At 35.5% G+C, this 25,169-nt stretch overlaps 2 protein-coding genes across 2 annotated transcripts in view; one reads left to right on the top strand and one right to left on the bottom strand.

The window, feature by feature from the left end:
• LOC102257669 (probable ATP-dependent RNA helicase DDX60) overlaps nt 1-17,854 on the top strand; it is an 88,050-nt gene extending 70,196 nt beyond the window's left edge. The window contains exons 29-38 of the mRNA XM_014535219.1: nt 1,844-1,948; nt 2,556-2,756; nt 4,004-4,108; nt 4,256-4,400; nt 6,973-7,094; nt 8,812-8,959; nt 12,938-13,080; nt 14,975-15,126; nt 17,005-17,067; nt 17,167-17,854. Of these exons, the coding sequence (XP_014390705.1) occupies nt 1,844-1,948; nt 2,556-2,756; nt 4,004-4,108; nt 4,256-4,400; nt 6,973-7,094; nt 8,812-8,959; nt 12,938-13,080; nt 14,975-15,126; nt 17,005-17,067; nt 17,167-17,275 (1,293 nt within the window). The 3' untranslated portion in view covers nt 17,276-17,854. The remainder of the gene's footprint in view (nt 1-1,843; nt 1,949-2,555; nt 2,757-4,003; nt 4,109-4,255; nt 4,401-6,972; nt 7,095-8,811; nt 8,960-12,937; nt 13,081-14,974; nt 15,127-17,004; nt 17,068-17,166) is intronic.
• Nucleotides 17,855-19,884: 2,030 nt separating this feature from the next.
• Nucleotides 19,885-25,169, bottom strand: part of ANXA10 (annexin A10) — a 44,509-nt gene continuing 39,224 nt past the window's right edge. The window contains exons 9-11 of the mRNA XM_014535232.1: nt 24,546-24,604; nt 22,439-22,561; nt 19,885-20,194 (exon numbers count right to left, since the gene is read on the bottom strand). Of these exons, the coding sequence (XP_014390718.1) occupies nt 20,126-20,194; nt 22,439-22,561; nt 24,546-24,604 (251 nt within the window). The 3' untranslated portion in view covers nt 19,885-20,125. The remainder of the gene's footprint in view (nt 20,195-22,438; nt 22,562-24,545; nt 24,605-25,169) is intronic.

Here is a 25,169-nt window from a genome sequence, read left to right as displayed (position 1 = left end):
GGGCCACCTAAGCCCCACCCCCAGCCGGGACCCCTGTCTGTGGCCCTGGGCGGCGGGGCTTTGTGGCGTGATTGGCCCGTGGAAGCTCTATTCTTGCAGGAATCCTCCTGCAACAAGCTTCTAGTAACAATTATATTAAACTAGTGTCCTGGTGCATGGATTCATGAACATTGAAAGGAAATTAATTAAAAGAAAGATTTGTGCAGTAATTACATTACTGCAAAAAATTACATGTCAAAATAGTATATATAATATAGTATTATAACATTAAAATACAAAATATTTTAATATCACTATTCACCCTTTCTCTATAATAGAAGTGCACGAGTCAACGTTTATTTTTAAATTGCCAGTGTGCATCATATATACTGGCCTGTCGATCGGTCAGATGGTTGGGTGGATGGACGGTTGGTCACTTAGCCTTTTATATATATAGATAAGCTGATTCATATTAACTTAATGGCTCTAATTAAGAGAAACATTTTTGAAGTTGATTAACAAAATATCCAACTAGGTGTTGATTATATGGGACACATTGGGAAAAAATAATTGAAAGGAAAAAAAATGTAAATGATAACCAAAAGAAAACTAATGTGGCTAGGTTTATCTTAAACTAAATATGTTTTAAGATAAAATCATTACTAGAGGTACAGAATGTTCCACCATTAGAAAGGTATACTAATTTAACATTTTTACAAAATCACAGTGTAAAAATATGTAAAGAAAAAATCATAATGGAAATAAAGAAAATATAGAGTTGATAGATAAATAAAATACTGTATAGCCGAACTTATGTGGTGGAACTAAACTAGTACTTAGAGAAAAATGCATAAAAAACTGAAAAGAGAAGCAAGAAAGGGTATGAGTAACCTCAAGTGGGGTTGGAATAAGATAGAGATAAGACAAAATCTAGCTGTTAGCTTCAGTTTTTACTAAGCAATGTGAGTCAAAGTAGTATTTTTAATTTGAGGTAAGAAAGCAAAACCCCAGTAAATGCCCTTTATATGTACATCTTAACTCAGTTGGGGATACCATTTCCTACTCAATACATCATCAGATCTTCTCCAGAATAATCTAAAAGTTCCTATAAGATCATTCATCTTTCATTCATTACCTCCTAAAATTATTTTACAGAATAACCAAAGCATTTTTATAAATATTAATAATATCATGTTACTTTCTCTTAAACTGCTTAAAGTGTTGTTTGTTTGTTTGTTTGTTTTCATCCTCACCCTAGGATATGTTTATTGACTTTAGAGAGAGAGGAAGGGAGAGAGAAAAAGAGAAGCATCAATGTGAGAGTGTAACAGTAATAGGTTGCCTTCCATACGTGCCCCAAACGGGGATTCAACCAACAAGCTAGGTATGTGCCCTGACTGGGAATGGAACTCACAACTTTTTGGTGCATGAGATGATACTCCAAACAACTGAGCCACCTGGCCAGGGCTAGAGTGGCTTTTTAATCTCGATGTGACCTGATTCCTGTGCTCTCTGAGTTTATCCCCTACTATTTCCTTAGAAATGTTTTCATGTAAAACTAACATTCCTTTTACAACTTGGTGCTTTTGTTTATGCAAAAAATTAAAAGCTTACTGGATGGCTGTGATTTTACATCATTTTGCAATCTAAAAATCCTAAGTAATTGTAATATTAAGGAAAACGTTAATATTCTAAAAGAAAATGTAGCATCTGTATTTTTGGTGACACCTACTTCCCATTGAAGTTTTACTCAAGAAAACTAATTTCACAGGGTCTAACCTAGTCAATATTTAAAGGCTATGCACACATTTATGTATTCTATGTTAATTTTATTATTATTATTATTATTACCCTTCACCTTCAGGTGATAACAGCTACCTCCACCCTTGCTTTGGGAATTAACATGCCATGTAAATCTGTTGTTTTTATGGAAGATTCCGTTTTTTTGGATGCCTTGAACTTTCGACAGGTATTTATACAACCTTCCTGTGTTATATTTGCATATTAGGGATTGGGAACATTTATTCAGTAAGCTAAAATAAAACCACACGTACTTTAAAACATTTGGACTAAAATAACACAATGTTTTAAAATGATTCTGGATATATGACATTGTATGAGTATGGTTACATTTAAAGACATTTTGAACACTTTGATTGGCTAAATAGATTAGTTTACCTGAGAATATTCCTGCTTTGATAAATATTATTGAACTCAAACAATAATAATAGAAAGAAGAGGTAACCACATCTTCTGAGAACACATGCTTCTAAGCACCTACAATTATAATTTGAGTGTCTATATACATTGGTAAATAAGACAGAAATTGCCCCTGCTTTAAAAGTCATGATCTGAAAACAGAGGCATTTCTTAAACAAGCAAGCACACTTTGATAATATATTTGTAAAGTAAAATAATATATTAAACTTTGCTAAAATTAATATACCAAGCAACAAAGACTCTTACAAGATTTTTGAAAGTTTAATGTTTCATGTGGTATAGGTAAGTTAGATATTAACTATTTATAGAGACAAGACTTGAAATGATTTAAAAGTGTTATGTGATCATCTCTTTAGATGTCTGGTCGTGCAGGAAGACGTGGAGAAGATCTTATAGGAAATGTGTTCTTCTATGATATTCCATTACCTAAGATAGAAAGGCTTTTAAAATCGAATGTGCCCAAACTGAAGGGTCAATTTCCTTTAAGTATATCCTTGGTTCTCAGACTTATGCTTTTAGTTGCCAAAGCAGATGACAAGGAGGATGCCAAAGCAAAGGTACACTGTTTCATTTTATTTAAATAACTTGAATAAACATAATTATTTAAGCTCAATTTTATGTTACATAATTTACATAAGTTGAAGGGAATAAAATATTAATGTGCTATAAATAAACTCCTGTAACATTTGATTCTACTTTATAAATACCCTAATTCAGCCCAAAAACATGCTTTTAATTTTCATGCTTTCAAACATTTGGAAAATTAAGCCCCTGGTTGTCCTGTTATAATTACCCCTGGGATCTATATATATATTAGAAAAGAAACATTTTTTCTGTAATTATATGTGGTTTAAAAAATGAAAAACAAAAAAAATTCAAAGAAATAACTAATGGTTAAAAAATGTAAAAGACTGAAACATTCATAATTCTTGGTTTTACATTTTTATACCATACTAGAGGTCCAGTGCACAAATTCGTGCACAGGTGGGGTCTGTCCGGTCCACCACGATGGGGGCCCATCGGGCTGGGCCAGCAGTGGGGAGGGGCTGTGGGTGGTTGGCCGGCCGGCCTGCCCCTGACCAGGATGTTGGGGGCCAATTGGGGGCCTGGCCGGCTGGGTGGGGGGGAGCAATTGGGGCCTGGATCAGGCTGGTTGAGTGCTGCAGTGTATGTCATAGCCACCAGTCATTCCAGGGTCGTTCTGGTCATTCCGTCATTCTGGTTGCTGGGCTTTTATATAGAGAGATTTTACTTGTCACTTATCATACATTAAAGTGTAATTACTTATTTTCCCTCAAGAATTTATTACCATTTTATATTACACATACATACAATATAAAACATTATGGGATGTATAATTAAAATAAATAATAATTACAGTAATATAATAAAGCAATATTCAATGCCTAATTAAAAATATAAAAAACATGCCTAGCTGGTTTGGCTCAGTGGGTAGAGTGTTGGCCTGCAGACTGAAGGGTCCCAGGTTCTATTCTGGTCAAGGGCACATGGCCAGGTTGCGGGCTTGATCCCCAGTAGGGGGTGGGCAGGAGACAGCCGATCAATGATTCTCTCTCATTGATGTTTCTATCTCTCTCTCTCCCTCTCCCTTCCTCTCTGAAATCAATGAAAATATATTTAAAATATATAAAATCATATAATTTATTATAAGTAGTACATAAGTATATATAGCACCCTGTTCTATAATAGGAATGTTTAGTTGACTTTTGTATATTACATTTGGAAGACACACTATAAAATGTGCTTAATATCTAACTTGATGTTTTGATATATGTATATATAGGCATTGTCGGTTCTCCAATATTCATTGATGTCCTTCAAGCAACCAAAGATCAATTGCATGTTAAAGTTTTATTTTATATATTCTTTGCAATTCTTGGTTAGAGAGGTAAGATTTAAACCTATTTCCACTAAATTAAGGTGTTAGTACATATGTTTAACTCCACTGTACTAAAAGATACTTTATTAAAAACTTCTTTGATTGATATTGCTGAGAACTACAGACCAAGGTTAACATGATAAAATTAATTTCTAGGAATATCTGAATCTAGAATGTATTCCCATTGGTTATTCTGGTCTCGTGTCACATTTGCACTACCATGAACCTGCAAACTTTGTTTTAGTAAGCTTGCTGAAGAAACGCTTATTTCACAAGCTGTGTGTTCCAACCAAGATAAAAGGTAAGCAATTACCACTTTCCAAACATTTACTCATTAAATGTGTGCACAGACACACGGAGCACATGTGTAGTTACATATGACCATATATTCCTCAGAATGCATTCACTTTGGAAGGTGTGACTTTCTAACTGTGTTTTCTCTTAGTGTACTTTGAACATTTTTCTTATTTTATAACACTATTTATATGTTTATAAAAATATTATTAATATATGCATGGTATATTTATAAAATACTATAAATATTCTAATGACTAATGTGCTTCAAATTAAAAAAATAAAACCTTAGAATAATAAATATTATTATTCAAGAATTACAAGGCATATATATATATAGTCTGTTGAAATAAATTGTAATAATATATGTAAAATCACTAATTTATCCTTCTTATACCTGGCCATTGACATGAAAAACAGGCCTCTTTGTGATATCCTCACATTTAGGTACTAATCATTAACTGTATCATAGTAAAACATATAGCTAACAGTTCAAAATCACATGTAACTGTAGGAATATATTGGCATTGCAATATTATCCTCTGTAATTATTTCCTTTTATTAATTGTAAATTATTTTTTCCCTTTTCCATAACTTTGACATAATGAAATTTAATTTGCTATAGAGAGAAGTAAAGTGATCTGTTCTAAATTCAAATGAACTCAAATATATAATTAATATCCTATTGTTGATTTTATTTTCAGTAATTTACTAACTTTTGTTAAAATGACATTAAAAATAATTAAAATATTATATAATATACTTCAGAACTACTAATATATCAAACTATAAAAACTTTAATCCATTATTAATCTATAGTTCTTCATGAAAGGATCATAGAAAATAATAATCACTAAATTTTACTTATTTTATAAATTCTGTGAGTAATGTATCAAAAAATTAAAGAAACCCTCCCCGGCCTTCCTGCTGTAGTTTGACAGTCTGTTCAATGCTGCTCAGCCTCTGTATCTATTTTTGTTCATCAGTTTATAAAAACGGGAGGGTTGGGGGAGGGGGTTTGAGATCAACCAAAGGACCTGTATGCATGCATTTAAGCATAACCAATGGACACAAGACACTGTGGGGTAGGGGAGGCCGAGGGAAGGTCAAGGGGGAAAATAAAAAGGAGACATATGTACTACTCTTTGTAATATTTTAAGCAATGAAAGAAAATTTTAAAAAATTAAAGGAATAAAAAAACAACTGAAAGAAATTACTATAATGTTATCAATATAAACACATCAATTTAAGGTGCTTTTGTTTGTTTGTTTGCTTGCTTGCTTGCTTGAAATCTGGGAGCTCACTCTCCATGTTCTGCATTTCTCCAGCAGTTGAGTCAGTTGTGGCTTATTTCCACGTTCTCACATGAGGGGCTATCAGTGTGGGCATGGCACTCTGTTAGATATGGCGCCCAATTGAAAATCAGAAATCAGACATAGGTTTTCCCTTGAAATTTAGTCGCTAAAATATTGCAGGAATTTGCTCATATGGAAACAGGAAACAAATATTCCAGGGAGAGAAGTAACAGGAGCATGTCCATAGGTGTAGTTGCGAGCTTTTTTGGTAATGTAATGTGTGCCAAAGGCAGAGTGGGTGTGGTTAACATCTGGCCTCAAATAGCAGATAAGGAATTTGGAAAGCAGCATAAGGCCTTCATTCCTTAGTAGGTTTTGAAGAGAGGTGGAAAAACTGAGTAGAACAAAGTAGCAAAGGGAGGATTTAAAGCCCATGATGGAGTCCAGGGCAATTCCAGAATTAAAGGCCAAATGGTTGTTTGTTTATTTTTTCCTTCATCTAAGAATGGATTTAGTGATACCAAGAGTCTGTTAGTAGGAGGTCAATTAGTCTGCATTATAATAAAGTAACACTAGAGGCCCGGTGCATGAAAATTCATGCACTGGAGGGAGGGGTCCCTCAGCTCGGCCTGCCCTCTCTCACAGTCTGGAGCCCTCAGGGGAGGGAGGTGACCCAGGGATCAGGGGAAGGTGACGCCCCATCACACCTCTACTGCTGCCACTGCCAGCAGTGCAAGCCTCAGTCAGCCCTGGTTACCTGAGCCTCGGGCGGCCCTGGGAGGCTGGGAAGCTGCTACCTAAGGCTTGCCTGCGCCTCGGATGTCAGCTGGGCAGCCTCCATCTGAGGCTTGCCTGTGCCTCAGGCCAGCCCTGGGTGGCTGGGGAGCACCCCAGTGAGGCCGAGGGGACTGGGCGCTGCCATCTTGTGGCTGTGGGCGCCACCATCTTTGAGGGCGGGGCAGTCAGTTAGCATATTCCCTTCTTACTGGCTGTGAGTGCTGCATTCTTTGAGGGCAGGGAAGTCAATTAGCATATTCCCTCCTTATTGGCTGTGGGCACCGCCATCTTTGAGACAGCATGAGGGCCAATTAGCATATTCCCTCTTTATTAGATAGGATTATAATTTATTAAAAAATTCACCAAACATCTGGAAAGTGACTTTTTCAAAGGTGTCTTACCTTGAAATTTTAAGTATAGCTATTAAGAACTGACATCATTATATTTCTAAAATGATGAATTTTGTTCTCTGAAGTTTTGAAAAATTAAACCCCTTATTTTAAACAGGCCAAAAGAGCTTTTCTGAAGAAGTGATGGAAACATTAGTGGTGGTGTTAGCAAATCTTTTTGGAAGACATTATCTTCCTCCCTGTGTGAAAAACTTTAAAAAGGAATTTTCTCATTCAGTGGTAAGAAAAAATATATAACCATAACCTTGCAATTCAATGTAACATTTTTCCATTATAACATGCAATGCAATCGTATTTTCCTATAATAAAATTTTGCTGTCATTGTCTAGAGTTACCTCTTAACCATGCCTCAGTCAGTTCTTGGTATAAAGTGACTTCTCAGATGAGGAAAAGATTTAGGTCTTGTTTAAAAAAGGAAAACTTTATTCCTGTTAGAGATTTTAGCAAGTGAATAACATAGAACATTTTATAACACTATAGATAATTTCAATCATTACATTTAATGGTGAAATAATGGCCACAGTAACATTTAATTTGAAACAAGAAGACATGAATGCTCAGTTTAACAGCCATTGGCAATCACTGTCCTGTGAATTCTACTCTTTGCCAAATGACAAGAAAAAATACGCTATAATTATGGGAAAGGTGAGCATAGTGAACATGAAGTATGGTAAGGTACACACATAGGAGGAGTTGAGGTTTAGTGGCAGATTTATTGGAGGGAAAAAAAGGACCAGGTACACCATGCCCGATGTCTCATCCATGGCCAGATGGCTCCACTCCTCGCTGTAGAAGAAGAAGTCCAGTCTATGGGTCCCCAGGCCCACACTTGCCCCCACCAAGCCCAGGAGGAGGGCCAGGATGCAGAACTGCATGACATTAATCCTCATCCAAGGCTCCAGTGTTCCAGCAATCCAGCAAACTCTCTGTTCCTGTCTGGTCCACATTTGGTGCTTCCATTTGGCTAAAGCTGTGGTTCTCAACCTGTTGGTCGCGACCCCTTTGGCGGTCGAATGACCCTTTCACAGGGATCGCCTAAGACCATCCTGCATATCAGATATTTACATTATGATTCATAACAGTTGCAACATTACAGTTATGAAGTAGCAATGAAAATAATTTTATGTTTGGGTCACAACATGAGGAACTGTACTTAAAGGGCCAGAAGGTTGAGAACCACTGGGCTAAAGGGAGAAAGTGTATGGGTGCTACCAAGACGGGCCTTTGCCATGGGCTTGGGCAAGAGTAGGCTTCCTTTTAAAATATCCAATCATTTTCTTTTATCTTCTGGGGGCTATGCTGGCCCCTCCCCATTTCCTGAATCTCCTGGGGTTTTGTGCCCTTATTCTCTCAGGTTCTTTTCCCCGATTTTTCGATCCTAGACTCCTCCACTTCATGGTCATCACTGTGGCTCCTACTGCGCATGCCTCAAAGTTCTGCTTCCTCATCTGGCTTCTACTGTGCTTGTGCCCAGCAGAGGAATTTCCCCCTAGGGACAAGTACAGGCCTGTGGACCCAGAGGCTGGAGTTCTTCTGCAGGAAGAAGTCACCTGGTCTTGGATGAGACAATGGACATGGTGTTTATCCCTCCCCCTGTAATCCAGTTGTTCCCTGGGGAAGATGGTCTTTCTGCCTGCTTGGGACTTCGGCCAAGGATGTACCTACCCCTGGGTGTCTGTGAAGCTGTAGCTTCCTAGTGGATCAGGCTTAGCCAGTTTAGCTCCCCTCTTTAATACCTAACTCACTATCTACTATAACAGTAGGATCACAAGGGATTTTAGTTTTTTATTTATACTTTTATAAATAATAGAATTTAAACTATATTCTCATCCAGAGTTTTAAATATATTATGACCCCGTGTTTCACAGGCTTTGGTAATCTTCTGCTTTAAAAAAAAACCACACAAAACAACAATAATCAAATTTATTGTTCCTAGGTAGTTCTAGATGATCTTCCCAAGGAATTTGCTGCAGTGGTAGAGGAACACAACACCAGAATTCAAGAGAATTTTGGTTCCTTCCTCCTAACAATTTCCAAGTTGGCTGACATGAGAAAAGAATCCCAACTACCTCTCTCAGAAATTGGTAAGACTGTGAATGTACATAAAGAGAATGTGAAGTCCATAAAAGAAAATAAACATAAATATATTGAGATAAAACTAACTTTGCAAAATAAGGACAAAACTATTGCAAAAGGAATGCACAGGAAACTAGCATAATCTTTCAGATCTATGCTGTGGAAATCATATACTGAAATCATATAATTTGGAGTTAGCTAAGTCACCATAGATTTGATTTAACACTAAATACTTAAAATATTTCTATATTTTCTGATGTCATTATAAGCTGGTCTAAACTTATTCTTAAACATCTCCTTTCCTATTGATACTATTTTTAAGTAGATATTGATGCTATTAACTAGTTAAATTTTCAAATCTGAATTAACTTTGGGAATATTAGAAAAGGAATATTGGCATGTTTGTTAGTGGTCATCAGTATGCTCATTTCCTTGAGTACTATGTGGGACATTAAATAAATTAAGGCTTTGCCCATGTCTTTGAGTAAAGGATAGAATAAATAAAAAAGAAAAGAAAAATATAATAAAAATTCAGTAATGTATTCCAGATAAAGTAAAGGGATTGAAAGTAGAGAATACACCCAGGGCCCCCAAATGGATAGAAAGAAGGATTGAGAGCTAAGAAGAAAATGGGAAGGTGGCAGAATTCTGTTTTCCAGAAGAATCAGAAAAAAAATAGGAGAAAAATAAAAAGGAGCAGTAAGGACTGATTTGGTTTAGTCATATTTCAGACAACATATTATATTGGATTGTAGAGGCTTATGAAGGACAAAGAGAAAATAGTCAGTTAATTCAATCATGGAATGAGAAATTAGCTGGTAATGAGTCAACTTCATGGAAAAGAATGTAAATGTTCCTGTTACCAGAGAATCAAACTCCTCTGTCGCTTATGGGAGCGAGGTTCTTAAAGTACCACTGAAATAAGAATTTTCAGAAGCCCCCACCGGAGAATGAGATGTGGGAAAAGGGACTTTATTTGTGTGAAGTTACATTTCTCAGGTTTCAAAATCCTATTTCCCTTAAGCCAGTCCTGAAAGAGGTGCAGCTAGGGCTCCGGTAGAGCCGAAAAGCAAGGCCAGAGTTTCTGTTCATGTTGCAGCCAGGTATAGGTCAGCATCCAAGCTAATTAAAGTCCATTAATCCATTGTGGGAGTCCCACGTGGCTGTGGGCCACATGGGTGCAGAAGAGCACAGCCCCTCACAACAGGAGCCCCAGGAGCCCCGTGCTTGTGTGTGAGAGAGTAAAAACCAAGAGAACAGAGAGTGTGTTCTTTGTTTAGAAGTTTAAATATTCAGGTTTCTCAAGCTTGCAGTGGCCACGCTCACCCTGGCCACTGACTTGTTTCCAGGTGTGACTGACAGGGAAGCACCTTTCACATGACTCAGACCTTACTGGGCATGTGTCTAAACTGCCTTTGTCCAGTCCCTTCCCTCATTAATCAGTGGGAATAGATTTGGATAGTGTTAAATGCAGCTTTTTGGCAAAGCTGTATAAATGGCATACCTATGGTATCTAGCCTTCCCTTCACTCCTTTCCTGTTAAATAACAACCAGGTTATTACAATGGCATCATTCCCAAGCAGTTACCTACATTTGGAACTTGGAGGTGTAAATGCAATGATATTTCTTCTCCGTTTTTCTCTGAGATGATTACTGTGGCAGGCAGAAAAATGGCCTCTCCTCAAAGACATCTGGGTCCTAATCCTGGGAATATGTTATGTAGCAACATATGAGAATATGTTATGTAGCAAAGGGGAAACTAAGATTTCAGATTGAATTACATTTTTTAATCAGCTGACCTTGAGATGGGAAGACTATCCTGGATTATACTAGTATGTGTGGACTAAAGTAATCATAAGAGCCCTTTTCAGTAAAAGAGAGAAGCAGAAGAATCAGAGTTAGAAAGAGGTGACATGAGAAAGATTTGACCAATCAACACTGGCTTTGAGATGGAAGGGCCCACAAACCAAGGACTATACAGCAGCCTCTAGAAGCTGAAAAGGGCAAGGAAATAGATTCTCCACTAGAGCCTCCAGAGAACAAACACAGCTCTGACTACACCTTGGCTTTAGCTTAGTGAGACCCATTTTAGAGTTCTGATTTCCAGAATCATAAGATAATACAGTTGGATTGCGTTAAACCATAAGGTTTGTGGTAATTTGCTACATCAGCATTAGGAAACAAATATAATTTATGAGAAATGACATGTGAATAAATAATACTGACAAATAATAGGCATAATTTTCCCAAAGATTTTTTTTTAAATTGAGATGAAATTCATATACACAATATACAATTATGTAATTTCCAAGTACAATATAATACTGAAGTAGCATTTGGTTCAGTAAAATGTTGTGCAATTACCACCTCTAATTAAAACAAATAATGCAGATAATTATAATTGTTAATAATTGAGAGGTTACTTATAATAAATCCTAGTCATACATTTAATTTTGCATGCTTAAAAGTCAAACATTAGACATTTGTATTTTCCACCTAAATTGGGATCAACTGAACAATTTACAAGGGAAAAATGTGGATAAAGTTGAATTAGAAAACATGGAAACATGGTATGTATCTTCTGAGTAATCAGTTGGATCTTAAGCAGAGATCAAAAGACAAATAGAAAGGCCAACAGAGCCTAACTGGTTTGGCTCAGTGGATAGAGCATCGGCCTGCGAACTGAAAGGTCCCAGGCTCGATTCCGGTCAAGGGCATGTACCTTGGTTGTGGGCACATTCCCACTAGGAGGTGTGAAGGAAGCAGCTGATCAATGTTTCTCTCTCATCGATGTTTCTAACTCTCTACCCCTCTCTCTTCCTCTCAGTAAAAAATCAATAAAATATATATTTAAAATAAAAAAGAAACGCTGACAGAGAAAGACACAGAGAAGTGTGTGTGGGAAAGGTAGAAATACATAGAGGAATAGATCCATAGAGTGACACAGAAGGAGAAGAGAGAGAGAGAAAGAAACAGAAATAGAGAAATAGGAAGAGTCAAACACATGGACAGAAAGATAGGAGAGAGACATACAGACTAAGAGAGTGAGACAGAAAATAGACAACAATAGAGAAAAGTACAAAAGAACAAACATGATAGACAAAGGGAGGCAGAGAAAACAACAGAATAAAGGCAGTGAATTATTCAAAGGGAAACAATGAGACACAGAAATAAGAGTGTTATTGTCACAGAAAGAAGTCAGAGAAGGAAGTAGAGGAAGATAGAAGGGAAGAGGACAGACAGATGACAGATGATAGGTAGGTAGGTAGATAGATAGATAGATAGATAGATAGATAGATAGATAGATAGATAGATGATAGATAGTAGGAGACAATTTAAGATGGACATGACAATAGCTTCTTTCCCAAACTCACCACTCAGTTCTGGGGTGACATGAGTGAGCTCCACAAGACCTAGAAATGTTCCTCTGTTATTTTTGCCTCCTGACGAATGAAGTAGGGATTTCCTCCCTTCTGCTGGAATATGAATAATAAAAGCATTAGTGTAAGACAGTGGGGATGATGTCAACTTTTAATCCTATTATGAGTAATTTTGCAATTTTTATAGGTCCATAGGATCTTGAGAAGAATGAACTGATAATGAAATTCTTTCTAAAGTTCAGGTGGATGCCCCTGGTTTTTGACCTGGGGTCCTCAGATCCACTAGTGTCCAATGAAGCATGCTTTCTACTTTGTCAGTAGTGTCTTTCTAATGTCTGAGTGGATAGACAAGAACTTATCCAATTGGACCAATTGATAACTACAAAAAATAGAACCACTAGCAGATGCCAGAATGATTTTAGCTTATGAAGGTCTTCTCAGTGATCATCTGGCAATACAACTCTTAAATTTTCCTTTCAAATACTTTTGTGTTTGTTTTTAAACAAATAATTTGCCTAGTACTAATGGTACAAACAAGTATGATTTGTTTTAAATCATTTAGTTTAATTATTTTCTTATTTGATTTTTCATTTGATTTCTTATTAGACTTTTCAGGTAAAGAATGTGAAGACTCTGAACTGGTTTCTCATTTGATGCCTGGGACCGAGAGCAGAACTGCTGTCTCCCCATTTGCTTGCCTGTCCAACATAACAGATCAAGATTTATTTGATGTTGATGTGATAAATGATGTATGTAAATTTTGATGAGTAACTTTCTTGTATCCTGTTTATCATTTAAGAGAAATAATTTTATTGATTATAATACTAGCTAAGAGTCCAGTAAAACGCCGCCATCTTATTCATATTCTATAATGGTAGTAGTTTTCATTGAAGTGGGGGGAAAATGTTCTCTCTCTTTTTTTTGTATACATAAGTAGTTTTAAAATAGAAAAATTTATTTAGATAACAAAAATAATGTTATTTTCTCAGTTAATAATCATGTATGAATTATGTTATCTTACTTATGTGAATCACTATAGCCTAAGCCCTTACCACTCCAGGTGTGAACCAGAGACTGGCAACATCAGTATCACCTGCTAGAAATGAGGAATATTGGGAGCTATCTCAGAACAATTAAGTTCAAAATACACATTAACATGAAACAGACTTGTAGATAGAGAGAACAGACTGATGGTTGCCAGAGGGGAGGTGGATTGGAGGACTGAGTGTAAAAGGTGAAGGGATGGAGAAATACAGATTGGTAATTAAAAAAATAGTCATGGAGATGTAAAGTACAGCATAGGAAACGTAGTCAATAATAACTATGTATGGTGCCAGATGGGTCCTGGAAATATTGAGGGGAACATTTTGTGAAGTATATGATTGTCTAACCACTATGCGTACACCTGAAACTAATACAAAATAATACTGAACATAAACTGTAATTGAAAAAAATAAAGATGTTAAAAAATAGAATAAAAAAAAACCAAAACATTGTTGCCCTGCTATAAACTATTTGATGCAGATTGTATTTGCTTCACTTTTGTGATCCCTGCACCTAAAAATGGTGCTCAGTGAAGAGTAGAAACTCAATACTTACATATTAAGCACTTTTTAAAAAATATATATTTTTATTGATTTTAGAGAGGGAGAGAGAGAGAGAGAGAGTTTTTTTTGAGAGAGAGAGAGAGAAACATCAACGATGGGAGAGAATTATTGATTGGCTACCTCCTGCACGCCCCATACTGGGGATCAAGCCCGCAACCCAGACATGTGCCCTGACCACGGAATCGAACCATGACCTCCTGGTTCACAGGTTGATGTTCAACCGCTGAGTCATGCTGGCCGGGCCATATCAAACACTTTAATTTTTAAAATTGACACAAGAGCTGCTTTCTTTACTGCCCCACAAGATTGGGAGTAATGAGACTGCCAGTCCTACCTTCACCCCTGACAGCTTATCCATAGCATGTTGATGGAAATAAATTTCAATGACTGTGAGTATATCCTTGGACAAAACCAGATACTTATATCCTGCAGGACAAAATAGATGTATGGGGGGGGGGAACAAGCACTATTATTGTTGCATGTAGCTGATCCTATCTAATAAAAGGGTGATATGCAAATTAACCATAACTCCATCACAAAGATGGAGGTGCCTGTAGCCACAAGATGGTGGTGCCCAGTCCTCTCAACCCCGCTGGAGTCCCCCAGTCCCAGGGGGGCCAGGCTGGGCGCAGAACACTTGCGTTCATTGCAGGCCAGGCCTCTAGTACCAATATAAGTTTGTAAGCTCACAAATATCTTTTAAGGAAAAATTATTTTAAAAATATTTGTAATATATTTCTGAGATGATAAACGTGACTATGTCTCTTCAAATTCTGAATAAGTTAGATATATAGTTTTTGTGATTTTAAAAATAGTTTTAATATTTTGAATATCGATGTTTTACTGACTTTATTTGGTCACTTATGTTAAAGTTTGGAGAACTTTAAAACACTGAGCATTTGACAATATTTTATTTAAATATATTGGGTTGTTTCAGTTAGCTAGATGTCATGAACCACAATAATCAAGTTTTATAATAGATTGAAGCATATCTCAAAAGAAAATGCTAACAGTCTAAAATCTCTGCATTCCTCAGGCTATGTTACGAACAATTGATGTGAATGTTCAAAACATCCCTTTCCTTTGCTTGAAGAAATATGATATGAATGGAAGGAAGTGTCCATTGAATGGTTATGTATTGAACTTCTATAAAAACCGTTCCCTGTCAGCACTAACTTTGGATAATTGGTATGACTTTTTCTATTTTAACATCTTTATACTAGTAGACATATGTGTGTTTGTGTAATTAATGTTTGTTGTGCGGTGGCATTGTAACTTATGAGGATGATTTTAAGGTGCAATGACTTAAGAAGAGTCATAAAGATGCATTTTACTCAAAACTATTTTAAAATACTACTTATTATTGAGGGGAAGTTCACATAACATAAAAATAACCATATGAACATGAACAATTTGGCCACATTTGGTACATTCATAATGTTGTACAACAACCACCTCTATCTAGCTGCTAAATATTTTCCTTAAACCAAGGGTATATAGTTGGATGATGCTTATTTTTTTATCCATTTGACCAGTCTTTTTCTTTTCATCAAATAAGTTAATTCATTTACATTTAAAATAATTACTGATGAGGAAGAACTTACTTTTCCATTTTTGTATTTCCATTTTTGTCTTATACCTTTTTTGTTTCTACGGGATAGTTTCTGATAATTTTATCAATGGGCACATTTTCTTGTTTCTTCTCATGCTTCAAAATTGTTTTTGAGAACTGTACATTTGAATATTAAAACGTATTTCTGAAATTTTCTCTATTTTCAGGTTTTGTTGTTTTTGTTTCTAGCTGTTCACGATAGCTATTGTTTTGCTTAGTGGCTTTTCTAAATAAATTTTTTAAAGTCTGTATTCTTCATTGTGTATGATCTCTGAAGTCCTTGTTTCTTTAGTTTGTATTCAGCTAGTGTTTTGACGAAGATGTTTTTGAACACAAGAAGCAGGGGAGAAGAGGAAGGAGGAAGAGGAGAAGAGGGGGAAAAATTAAGAAAAAATTTCTCCCAATTTTTGCAGTTTGGCTCTATGTTAAGATACTCCTATCCACACTAAGTTTATTGACAATTCTGCCTTACCCTTCACTTCCTGCTAGCACTAATCTTAGAGACCAGCCAGGGGGTCTTCTCAGGTCTTTCCTGAGCATGCGTCCTGCCCTAGGTATGAGAATGGTTTTCTAAATGTTTAATATACTGGTTACTCTTTCCCAGCTTTTTCTCACAGGCTTTCATTATTCAATAATTTTGACCCAACTGCAATCTTTCGCCCTAGGCAGCTGCAGTAGTTCCCCTGACTTTTCATTTGTCCTTCCTGAGTTTCAAGCTAGGCCAAACAAAGACAAGCGCCTCACCTCAGGCCTTCACACAGTTCCCAGACAGGTTAGAACAGACAGATGAACACACCCCTTGTTAATAAGGTCAGCTCTGCTCCCCCTGGAATCAGGGGTCAGGGCCACACTGGGAACACAGACTGCTCCTATGCTGGAAGAACTGTGGGGAGAGGGCAAATAAAGATCTCACAAAGCTTTCCCCTACCTTTTCTAACCTTTTTCATTATTTGAGTTAAACCTTTGACTGTTTTCCAGAGTTCTAACAAGGTTGATTCTGACAGTTCCTGTATATATGTACGTATTATACATATATACATATAATATATATGTGTAGTATATATATTGATGTTTCTGTGAAAAGATGGGTCCTTGGAGCTGCCTACACTGCATTTTCAGTGACATCTCTTATATTTGGCACTGTTTTGAACATGTGTGAAATACTTAAATTCAGTAATAATAATATGCTGATTTATGAAAACTGCAAGTCATAATTTTTTTATAGAAATGATTAGCCTCTACTAATTTAGTCAATTTAGGAGTAAAATGAGCATAGTGAAATACTGGGTGCAAAGGACACAAACACTTCTCTGCAGTCTTTCCATATGTGTTTTTATTTTTTGTGGAAAGGTCAGAATTAGGTAGTCATTTATTATTTCCTTTACTGTAGATTGATAACACACCAAAAAGCAATGTATTCTTTAAATGTTACTTTGTCTTTTTCCCCCCCATAGGTTAAATATGGGAGATGCTTTTACTCTTATCAGGGATTTTGCACTGACTGTTCAGTCCATCAGGTATAGTAAAGATTTTTGCATTTAAAGATCCTATAACCAGCTAAGTACCATTAAGTGGAAATAACAATGGTAATAATTTAAACACTTAATCTTTTACAGGATTTCACTGAGTGAATTATGTGATGATGAAGATGACAATGTTGTGTTAGCATTTAAACAGCTGAGTAAAGCATTCCGTTCAGTCTTAGGAAAAAAAGCAATAGACTGAATATTACATTTTACTCAAGTACTGTGCTCCTAGAAAACAGAAATGGCCAAGAAATGTTCTTGCCCTTCTGTGTCTCACAAAATGGTTTACCCCAAAGAACCACCCTTTCTTCTGTGACATAGATTAGATTTACAGGTAACACCCCTGTGTTCCTATGACAATCTTCAATATACACTCCCAACTCCCATTCTTTGCCTCCTAAATGATTAGCTGAACTGTTCTCTCCTGCTGACAAAAACCTGCTTGCTTGCCTTGACCAACGTTTGTTAGGCTTCTCCCCTCCCCACAGGTCCTGACCCTTAATCTACCCTTAAGGCCTTCCTGAAAATCACCTAGAGGCATTCTCAGATCAGCTATCCCTGATCAACTGTCCAATCTCAGAGCAACTATGACTAGGAAACTCAATCAAAGACATCCCAAGATCACCACACATTCATGCCATTTCTTATACATAATTATTTCTAGCCTTGTTTTTCTATCCATAGAAATTAAAATTATGTTCTGACTGACCTTGAGACCACTGAAAATCTCACAGGCAGAGTGCTTTCCTATTTCATTAGCCCCCCCTTTCCTATTGCACTAGGCCTCTCCACTTGTTGTAGTAATTGTGTGTTTTTCTTCAAATAAAGTCTCTCATCATTTAAGTCTGGATTTGTTTTTTATTTGATTTTCTTTCTGTGCTGATGAAATAAAATGTATTACCTAGCTAAAGTGTAGATTTCACAATTTATTGAACAACTTATTGAAAGATGTCATTGAGGAAATTTTTTATTTAAATATCTAAATTCTCAACAGCAATTCTAACAATTTTTTTCTTCCAAGAATTTTAGCTTGTATAGTAGCTATGTCAAATGTCTTGAACACTTACTATTTTCAGCTTTAAATGTAATGATATTTTAAAAGGTAGAAACCAAGCTCAAGTTAAAATAATATAACATCATATACCATAGCAATAAGTTGAATTATTTTATTTTATTTTTCAACAGTTTATATTCAATATTATTTTGAATTAGTTTCAGGTTTATAGCATACTGGTTTGACAATCATATACTTTAAAAAGTGATCCTCCTGATATTTCAAATATTCACCTGGCACCACACATAGTTATTACAATATTATTGATATATTCTCTATGCTGTACTTTACATTTTGTGTAACTGTGACTATTTTGTAACTACCAATTTGTTCTTAATCCCTTTACCTTTTTTACTCAGCCCCACAACCTCCCCTCTCTGGCAACCATCAGTCTGTTCTCTATATCTATAAGCCTGTTTCTATTTTGTTTGTTCATTTATTTTTGTTCTTTAGATTCCACTTACAAGTGAAATCATATAGTATTTGTCTTTCTCTGACTGGCTTATTTCACTTTGCATATTACCCTCTAGGTCCATCCATGCTGTAGCAAAAGGTAAGATTTCATTCTGTGGTTGAGTATTATTTCATTGTAAATCTTGAGAGCAATTTCAGAAGTCTGAATTGTTCTATGTTGTACCCAGTCATTGTGTGCTAAATGTACTGTGTCATTCCTCCCATCAGACACTGGGTTCTGAGTACATCTTTCCTTTCTCCTGAGACCAGTAGAAACAGATCTATAGGAAATGGGCAATAGACAACTAAAAAATGTTGCAGTGGAGTAAAGCACTTCTATCTGTTTCACCAGTTCATTTAGATTTATTGCATACATGTTCTCATTTTCCTTGGGTGACTTCATGAATCACTGCTGTCCATGATCTCAGTTTTTGTGTTTCCTCTTATGTTGGGAGCCTCTGTTGTGGGCTCATCTCTGCTTTTACTCTAGGCTACGTTGTGGCATTAGTCTAGATTCTCCCCCAAATCTGACCTCAGTGAGTATTTTTTTGTTGTTGTTGCTTGCTGCTCCTAATTTACTGAATGTTGAAACACATAAGGGATCAGGCTAAACTGATGGCACAAAGCATATAGTAATTTTCAAAAGACTTTGATGCTAATGTTAAGAAGTGAAAACAAAAAGCAATGAGCAAATGGTTGTTTAGGCACCAACATTAAAAAAAAATTAGCTAGAAATAAATTGCCTTTACCAGAGTGGTTATCAAATACACACACACACACACACACACACACACACACACACACACACACACACTCTCTCTCTTATTTTAACATCAAAGTGTCTTGCACATCTAAGCCTGACAAGCATATACCTGACTGCATTGTGCTGTATAATACCTTTCTTTTCTTTTCTTTTTCTTTTTTGATCCTCATCTGAGGATATGTTTATTGATTTTAGAGCGAGAGGAAGGGAGAGAGAGAAACATTGATTGGTTGCTTCCCATACGTACCCTGATCAAGGATCAAATCCACAAACTTTTGGTGTATGGGACAACGCTCCAACCAACTGAGGCACCTGGCCAGGGCCAGAACACCTTTATTTGCTTTTAAAGGTGGCTTTACATGTTCACTTTAGATTTATTGCATTTGTCCAAGAGTTTTAAAAATTCTTCTAAGGGGCATGGCCACACATTGTGTTTCCATTGGTCTTCCAAAGGATGCTAAGGGCAGCCATAAGCAGAATCTCTTGTTGTACGAAGTCAATGGTTTATATTTAAATAAAATCTAATTCAATGTAATAATTTTTTATTATTCCATTATACACAATTTAATAAATGTTTGATTTAGATAATAAGTAAAAATCCAGTCTCACATAAATGTATCAACACAGTTTTCTTTGGCTTAGAATAATTTTAAAGATAGAAGAGGGAATATGATTCATAGTTTTGTTACAATGCTACTAACAATGCAAATTCACGACAAAATCTATATTTGACATGTCTATAAAGAGGCGTGCACGGTGTTCCCAAGCCTTCCCCTGATTTAGTAGTCTTCAGCATCCCCAGCACAGATGGCAAGCAGCGCTTTCTCATAGTGCCCTGAAGCAAAATTCTGAAAGAAATAATGCATTTTAAATAAAATGTCACAATATTTCTAAAAAGAAGCATAACTTCTCTGAACTACAGTATGAAAGACCCATGGGGTATTAGCCTATTCAAAAGTATTTACTTTTTCATCTAAAGATTTAATGTTTCCTGAGAATTATTCCCAGTGGAAGTTGCTGAAATATAATACCATGGTCGATAGAATGGTGTCTATATAAAGTTGATTGAACCCTAATGTGTATTTATAAGAAGAGTAATTTGAAGTAGCATTAAATCTTCTTCTCAACTTTAGAAAGAAGTGTCCTAATATTGCTATAAATCTTGATAGTATCGGGGGGGGGGAGGGGCAAATTGGCAATGTGCCTTAGAAAGACTTCTAAATGTTAACATTAATAAATGAAGTAATTCTATTTCATGAAATCAATCCTAAGGAAATAATTATCAATTATTTATGAGCACAAAGATTTATGCTATAATATATATGATAGTGAAAAATTAAAAAGCAATATGTAATAATGTGGAGTAGTTCATGTACTTTCCAAGTTATGCAATAAAAATACTCCTCTGAGTGGTAAAACATATTTATATTTATATATATTTTTAAAAAGACAGAAAGCATCTAAAATAAATTTTATGATGGTTATTATCTGTGGTGGACAATTAGGGTAACTTTTATTTTTTTTATTCCCTTCTATTATTTCTAAGTTTTTCAAAACAATGATAGTAGTAAATAAATGGAATTCTAAAACCTATCTTTGTTAAGAATCAATCATCATATTAATGTTCTCTTATACAATGTAATGTAATTATAATTTACTGCTTTAAACCAACATAGTAAAGTGGAATATTAATATGTAAATATTAGTAGATTTTGACATGGCTGTAATTATTTGCAGTAAATGTATTATAATTAGTTTAGTTAGAAAATGAGTTATGACATGCATTTCTCAATGAGTAATGTTTATCATCACTAAAAATTTAGGGTTTGAAATGGGTTAACAAGAGTTTAATCGAAGACACAGGGATAAGATTTATCTCAACTGGTCTACCAAAACTCTTCCTCCTAAAAACCACTTTGGCTACTCAAGGGCCTATCAGGTCTTCTGTTTTTGTGGTCTCTTGATCATTGAGTTGTTGAGTTGGTTCTGGATCTCACTTTCTATTAAAAAGCCATTCGTGCAATTGAAAATTTCAGTGGAAACCATTGTGAACAAGGTAAGTATGTGGGAAATAGAATTTAAAATACAGTGGGGCCTTGACTTACGAGTTTAATTCGTTCTGTGACGGAGCTCGTAACTCAAATTACTCGTATGTCAAATCATTAAAGTGAACTAGTGAGACACGTGATGCTGGGCTGATGTTGTGGCGTTCACTGTGACGTTCGCTGTGCCAACGAGCGGTGGGGTATCTGAAGCTGGCTCGTAACCCGAATTTTAGCTCGCAACTCAAAGCAAAAAATCGGCCGAGAGATGGCTCGTATCTCGAAAAACTCGTTAGTCGGGACACTCGTAAGTCAAGGCCCCACTATATATCCTCAGGGCCTGTGCTTGGTTTAATGTTCCACTGGTGCCATCTTGAAATTCTTTATAATTTTTTGTAAAAGGGATCAATCATTTTCATTTTCCATTGGGTACCACAAATTACATAGGTGGTTCTATATAGTATGATAATTCTTTGCTAGGTTTTATCAAAATCCAGGGTAAAGTTTAAACATATCAGAATGATAAAACTGGCTTGTTTACTTCTGAATCATTACTTCTTCCCCCTTCAAAAGCTAAAGGGATAGGAATGTATAGAATTTTACATATCAGCATTAAATTCCTCCAAATTACCATCTATGGCTGCCCTGCCTACTATGATAATATGAGAGTACAGCTGAACTGATCTTAGAAACCTTTTCACAATGTGGTCTTGTTGCAAAATGTATTTTTCTCAATGCTGGTCATACTTCAGTACTTCAGCACTTAGCTCATAAAACACAATTACACAATTAGGAAATTAATGCTGTGTGTGATTACATCAATGATGTTTGTTTAAAACATGTGAAAGAGGAATAAGATCTGTAACTGATGTGGAGGGATTTCCTCAGCACTGTTGTAGCACTGACTGCCTGATGTACTGAAGTCCATTATCCCTGTCAGTTTACTTAACTTTTTAGATTATAACATGAAGTTATTTAACCTAAAGCTCTTATTTAAGTTTCAAAAAGAACCAACTATGGGTCAAAATAAATCACGTATGGGAGACTTACTTTGATATCATGAAATAGGGATTTTCCATATCTCTCTTTGTATCGTTTCCTGATGGTCATCAGGTCAATTTCACTTCTGGCAATGAGAATCCTAATTACAGTTTTATTATGGAAACCAAAGTCCTAAAAGATACAGAAAAGGGAAGAAAAAAATTAGAGAACAGTACCTTATAATTCATCTGTCTAACATAGACCCCTCCTCTTTTCTATAGCAACTTGCTCTTCTCCCTGCATCCCTCAACCATGGGCATCACCATTCAGGGAGTGCCCAAGTCAGATTCAATGATAAAAATTAAAATTTTAGGTACTTGAAATATTTTCTGATTTAAGCTCAAATACTGAAAAATATAAAAAAAATCAATATTTGTGTACTAGCTTCAAAAAGAATAGTTTTACAACTTGTCTCTTTAAATGGAGGAATGGTGACATCCAGTGGCCAGTCAGCATAAACTAATATTTGATGTCAATGTTTTAGGTGCAGGCCCACTAACGAGCTTTCCCTAATTTGAGGTGACTAAAATAGGTGATCTAACCAAATTTCCATATTTAACTCGCATATCATTCACTGGAGGAAGACACAAAGATTTCCTCTGGCTAGGGGTTGTGAACACAGCTTTTGACCAATATTGTACATTTAAGAGCCTCATGTATGACAAATTTAATTATTTGATAAATATACAATCCCCCTCTTTACTTTCATACCATTTGGGGGTACCCATAACTTCCTGTTTGCATTGCAACACACAGCAGGGGTACAGTTTTTATTTAGCAGTAGAATAAGTAGCTCTTATTTGGGCATAATTAGAGTCGGTAATTGTGATTATGTTCCCATCTTCACTCACAGGTGAAGCTTTATTGTTGGAGAAGAAAACTGTTGTAATCATCTAATAGCATTACCCAATATACCCTTTTATATAATTTTAAAAAATCAAATCAACATTTTCTGCTTGGAAATAGAATAAAAGAGAAATGGAGGATAATGAACATTTAATCTTCCTTTTTGTTCTGAGGATACATAGGTTCTTGCACATAAATAAGAAAAATACTCTTTACACAATATATGTGACAGAAATATTCTTGACAATTAGCATAATATCCCAGTGTGGTGGGCTAAGAACTATAATTTTAACAAACTATAAGAAGTTTATTAAAATTTATTTGAGAAAAAAATACTCTTTCGATTAAAATTACCATACTAGTGAATTGTTTTAAATAATTTCCATTGAGTTTTCAAGGCTTTGGCATATGTATAATGATTTGTATCAGGCCTTTTCTTTTTCTACATATGTTTCGTGCACATTAATGGATAAGGTGTGAATTTTCTCAGGCATTTAAGTGTTAGTTTCTTTAAAAATGAATGAACCAAAGGATGTGAAATTGACTAGCACACTAAACTATTGAAAAACATTCTCACTTAACAAAAATAGTTTTAGAGTTTACTGCTGTCTAACTATCTTTTTTGAGTATTAGTTTTAAAATAAGATTTGATGTTTAAATATAACCACTGACATTATTTTGTGTTTTTAAATTTCAGGAATGTGCAATTTCTTATGCAGAGTATGTAAGGTTTTGACATTTTCTGCTCTATGCCATACGTTTTGCACTTGCAATAAGTATGAGGTTAAGGTCTTTAGTAAGATACAAAAGCATTTAACCCAACGTGGTGACTCATTTGGTTAGAGCATCATTGTCCTGTGCACATACCTAGGTTTTGAGTTGGCTCATACCAGAGGCAACCTCTCTCTCTCTCTCATCAATAAACACATCCTCGGGTGAAGATTAAGGAAAAAAGAATGAAGCATTTGGATTTACCAGTTTGTTCAGTTGCTAAGAAATGCTAAAGCACATGCAGAAGATAGGCCCCAAGGAATCATATTTCTTAGGTTCCTCAATTTGATATATAGAAAGCAGAGGATTATTTTTATTTGATGGGTATCATTTGGTATATAATATACTTTTCACTTGAACATATTTTCTTTTTAATGAGTATACTTGTACACAAGTTTAAAAATGACAATCAATATTTAAATAATGGAAGTAAAATTAGTAATTTGAGGAAGTAGACACAACTTCTGGAGAAATTTTTAAATATGTGGGTCATACTTACATGGATTGCACTATGTAGTCTATAAGCAAAGTAGGCTGGTTTGTCTCGAACACAGAGAACTAGAAAATATCAGAGAGAAAAAAAGAAAGTTTGAGAGTGACAGTATATATTTTCTTCAAAATTTGAGAAACAATGAGCACACTATTTTTCCGTTAGTCTTGGAAAGGTCTTTGTGAGTTCTATGTAGGATTTTTCATTATATACTGTATTGCAATTTCAACATTGAGATTAGTGGTAACCAATAAAAAGCATAAAGAAATAATATTATAATGAGTAATTCAGATTTTCATTTATCTCTATCTCTTGAAACTCTCTTATTTCCTCCATAAAATGTGTCCTCTTTATCTGAAAATTAATAGAGCTTCAAAAAGACCCAGGTTACCTCCACTGTTATAGATTTTTATTACTGTAGAATTCAATGTGACATAACCCCTTACAAGTGGTTCATCTTCCTGAACACTATTTTTAGGATATAGATTTGTGAATAGATCTAAATCTCTTAAGAAGAAACTATATGGACAATAACTGGTCTATATCAGTGTTAGAAATCATTTCATCAAAACAATGATGGCATTAGAACAGCCTAAGAGTCTAGACAACAGTAGTCCTTGATGAAAGTCAGTT

This window comes from Myotis brandtii, unplaced genomic scaffold (assembly GCF_000412655.1).
Source record: "Myotis brandtii unplaced genomic scaffold, ASM41265v1 scaffold14, whole genome shotgun sequence".
In the NCBI taxonomy this organism is placed as follows: domain Eukaryota; kingdom Metazoa; phylum Chordata; class Mammalia; order Chiroptera; family Vespertilionidae; genus Myotis; species Myotis brandtii.
The sequence above is the reverse complement of the archived record's forward strand: the minus strand, read 5'-3'. Positions and strand labels throughout refer to the sequence as shown.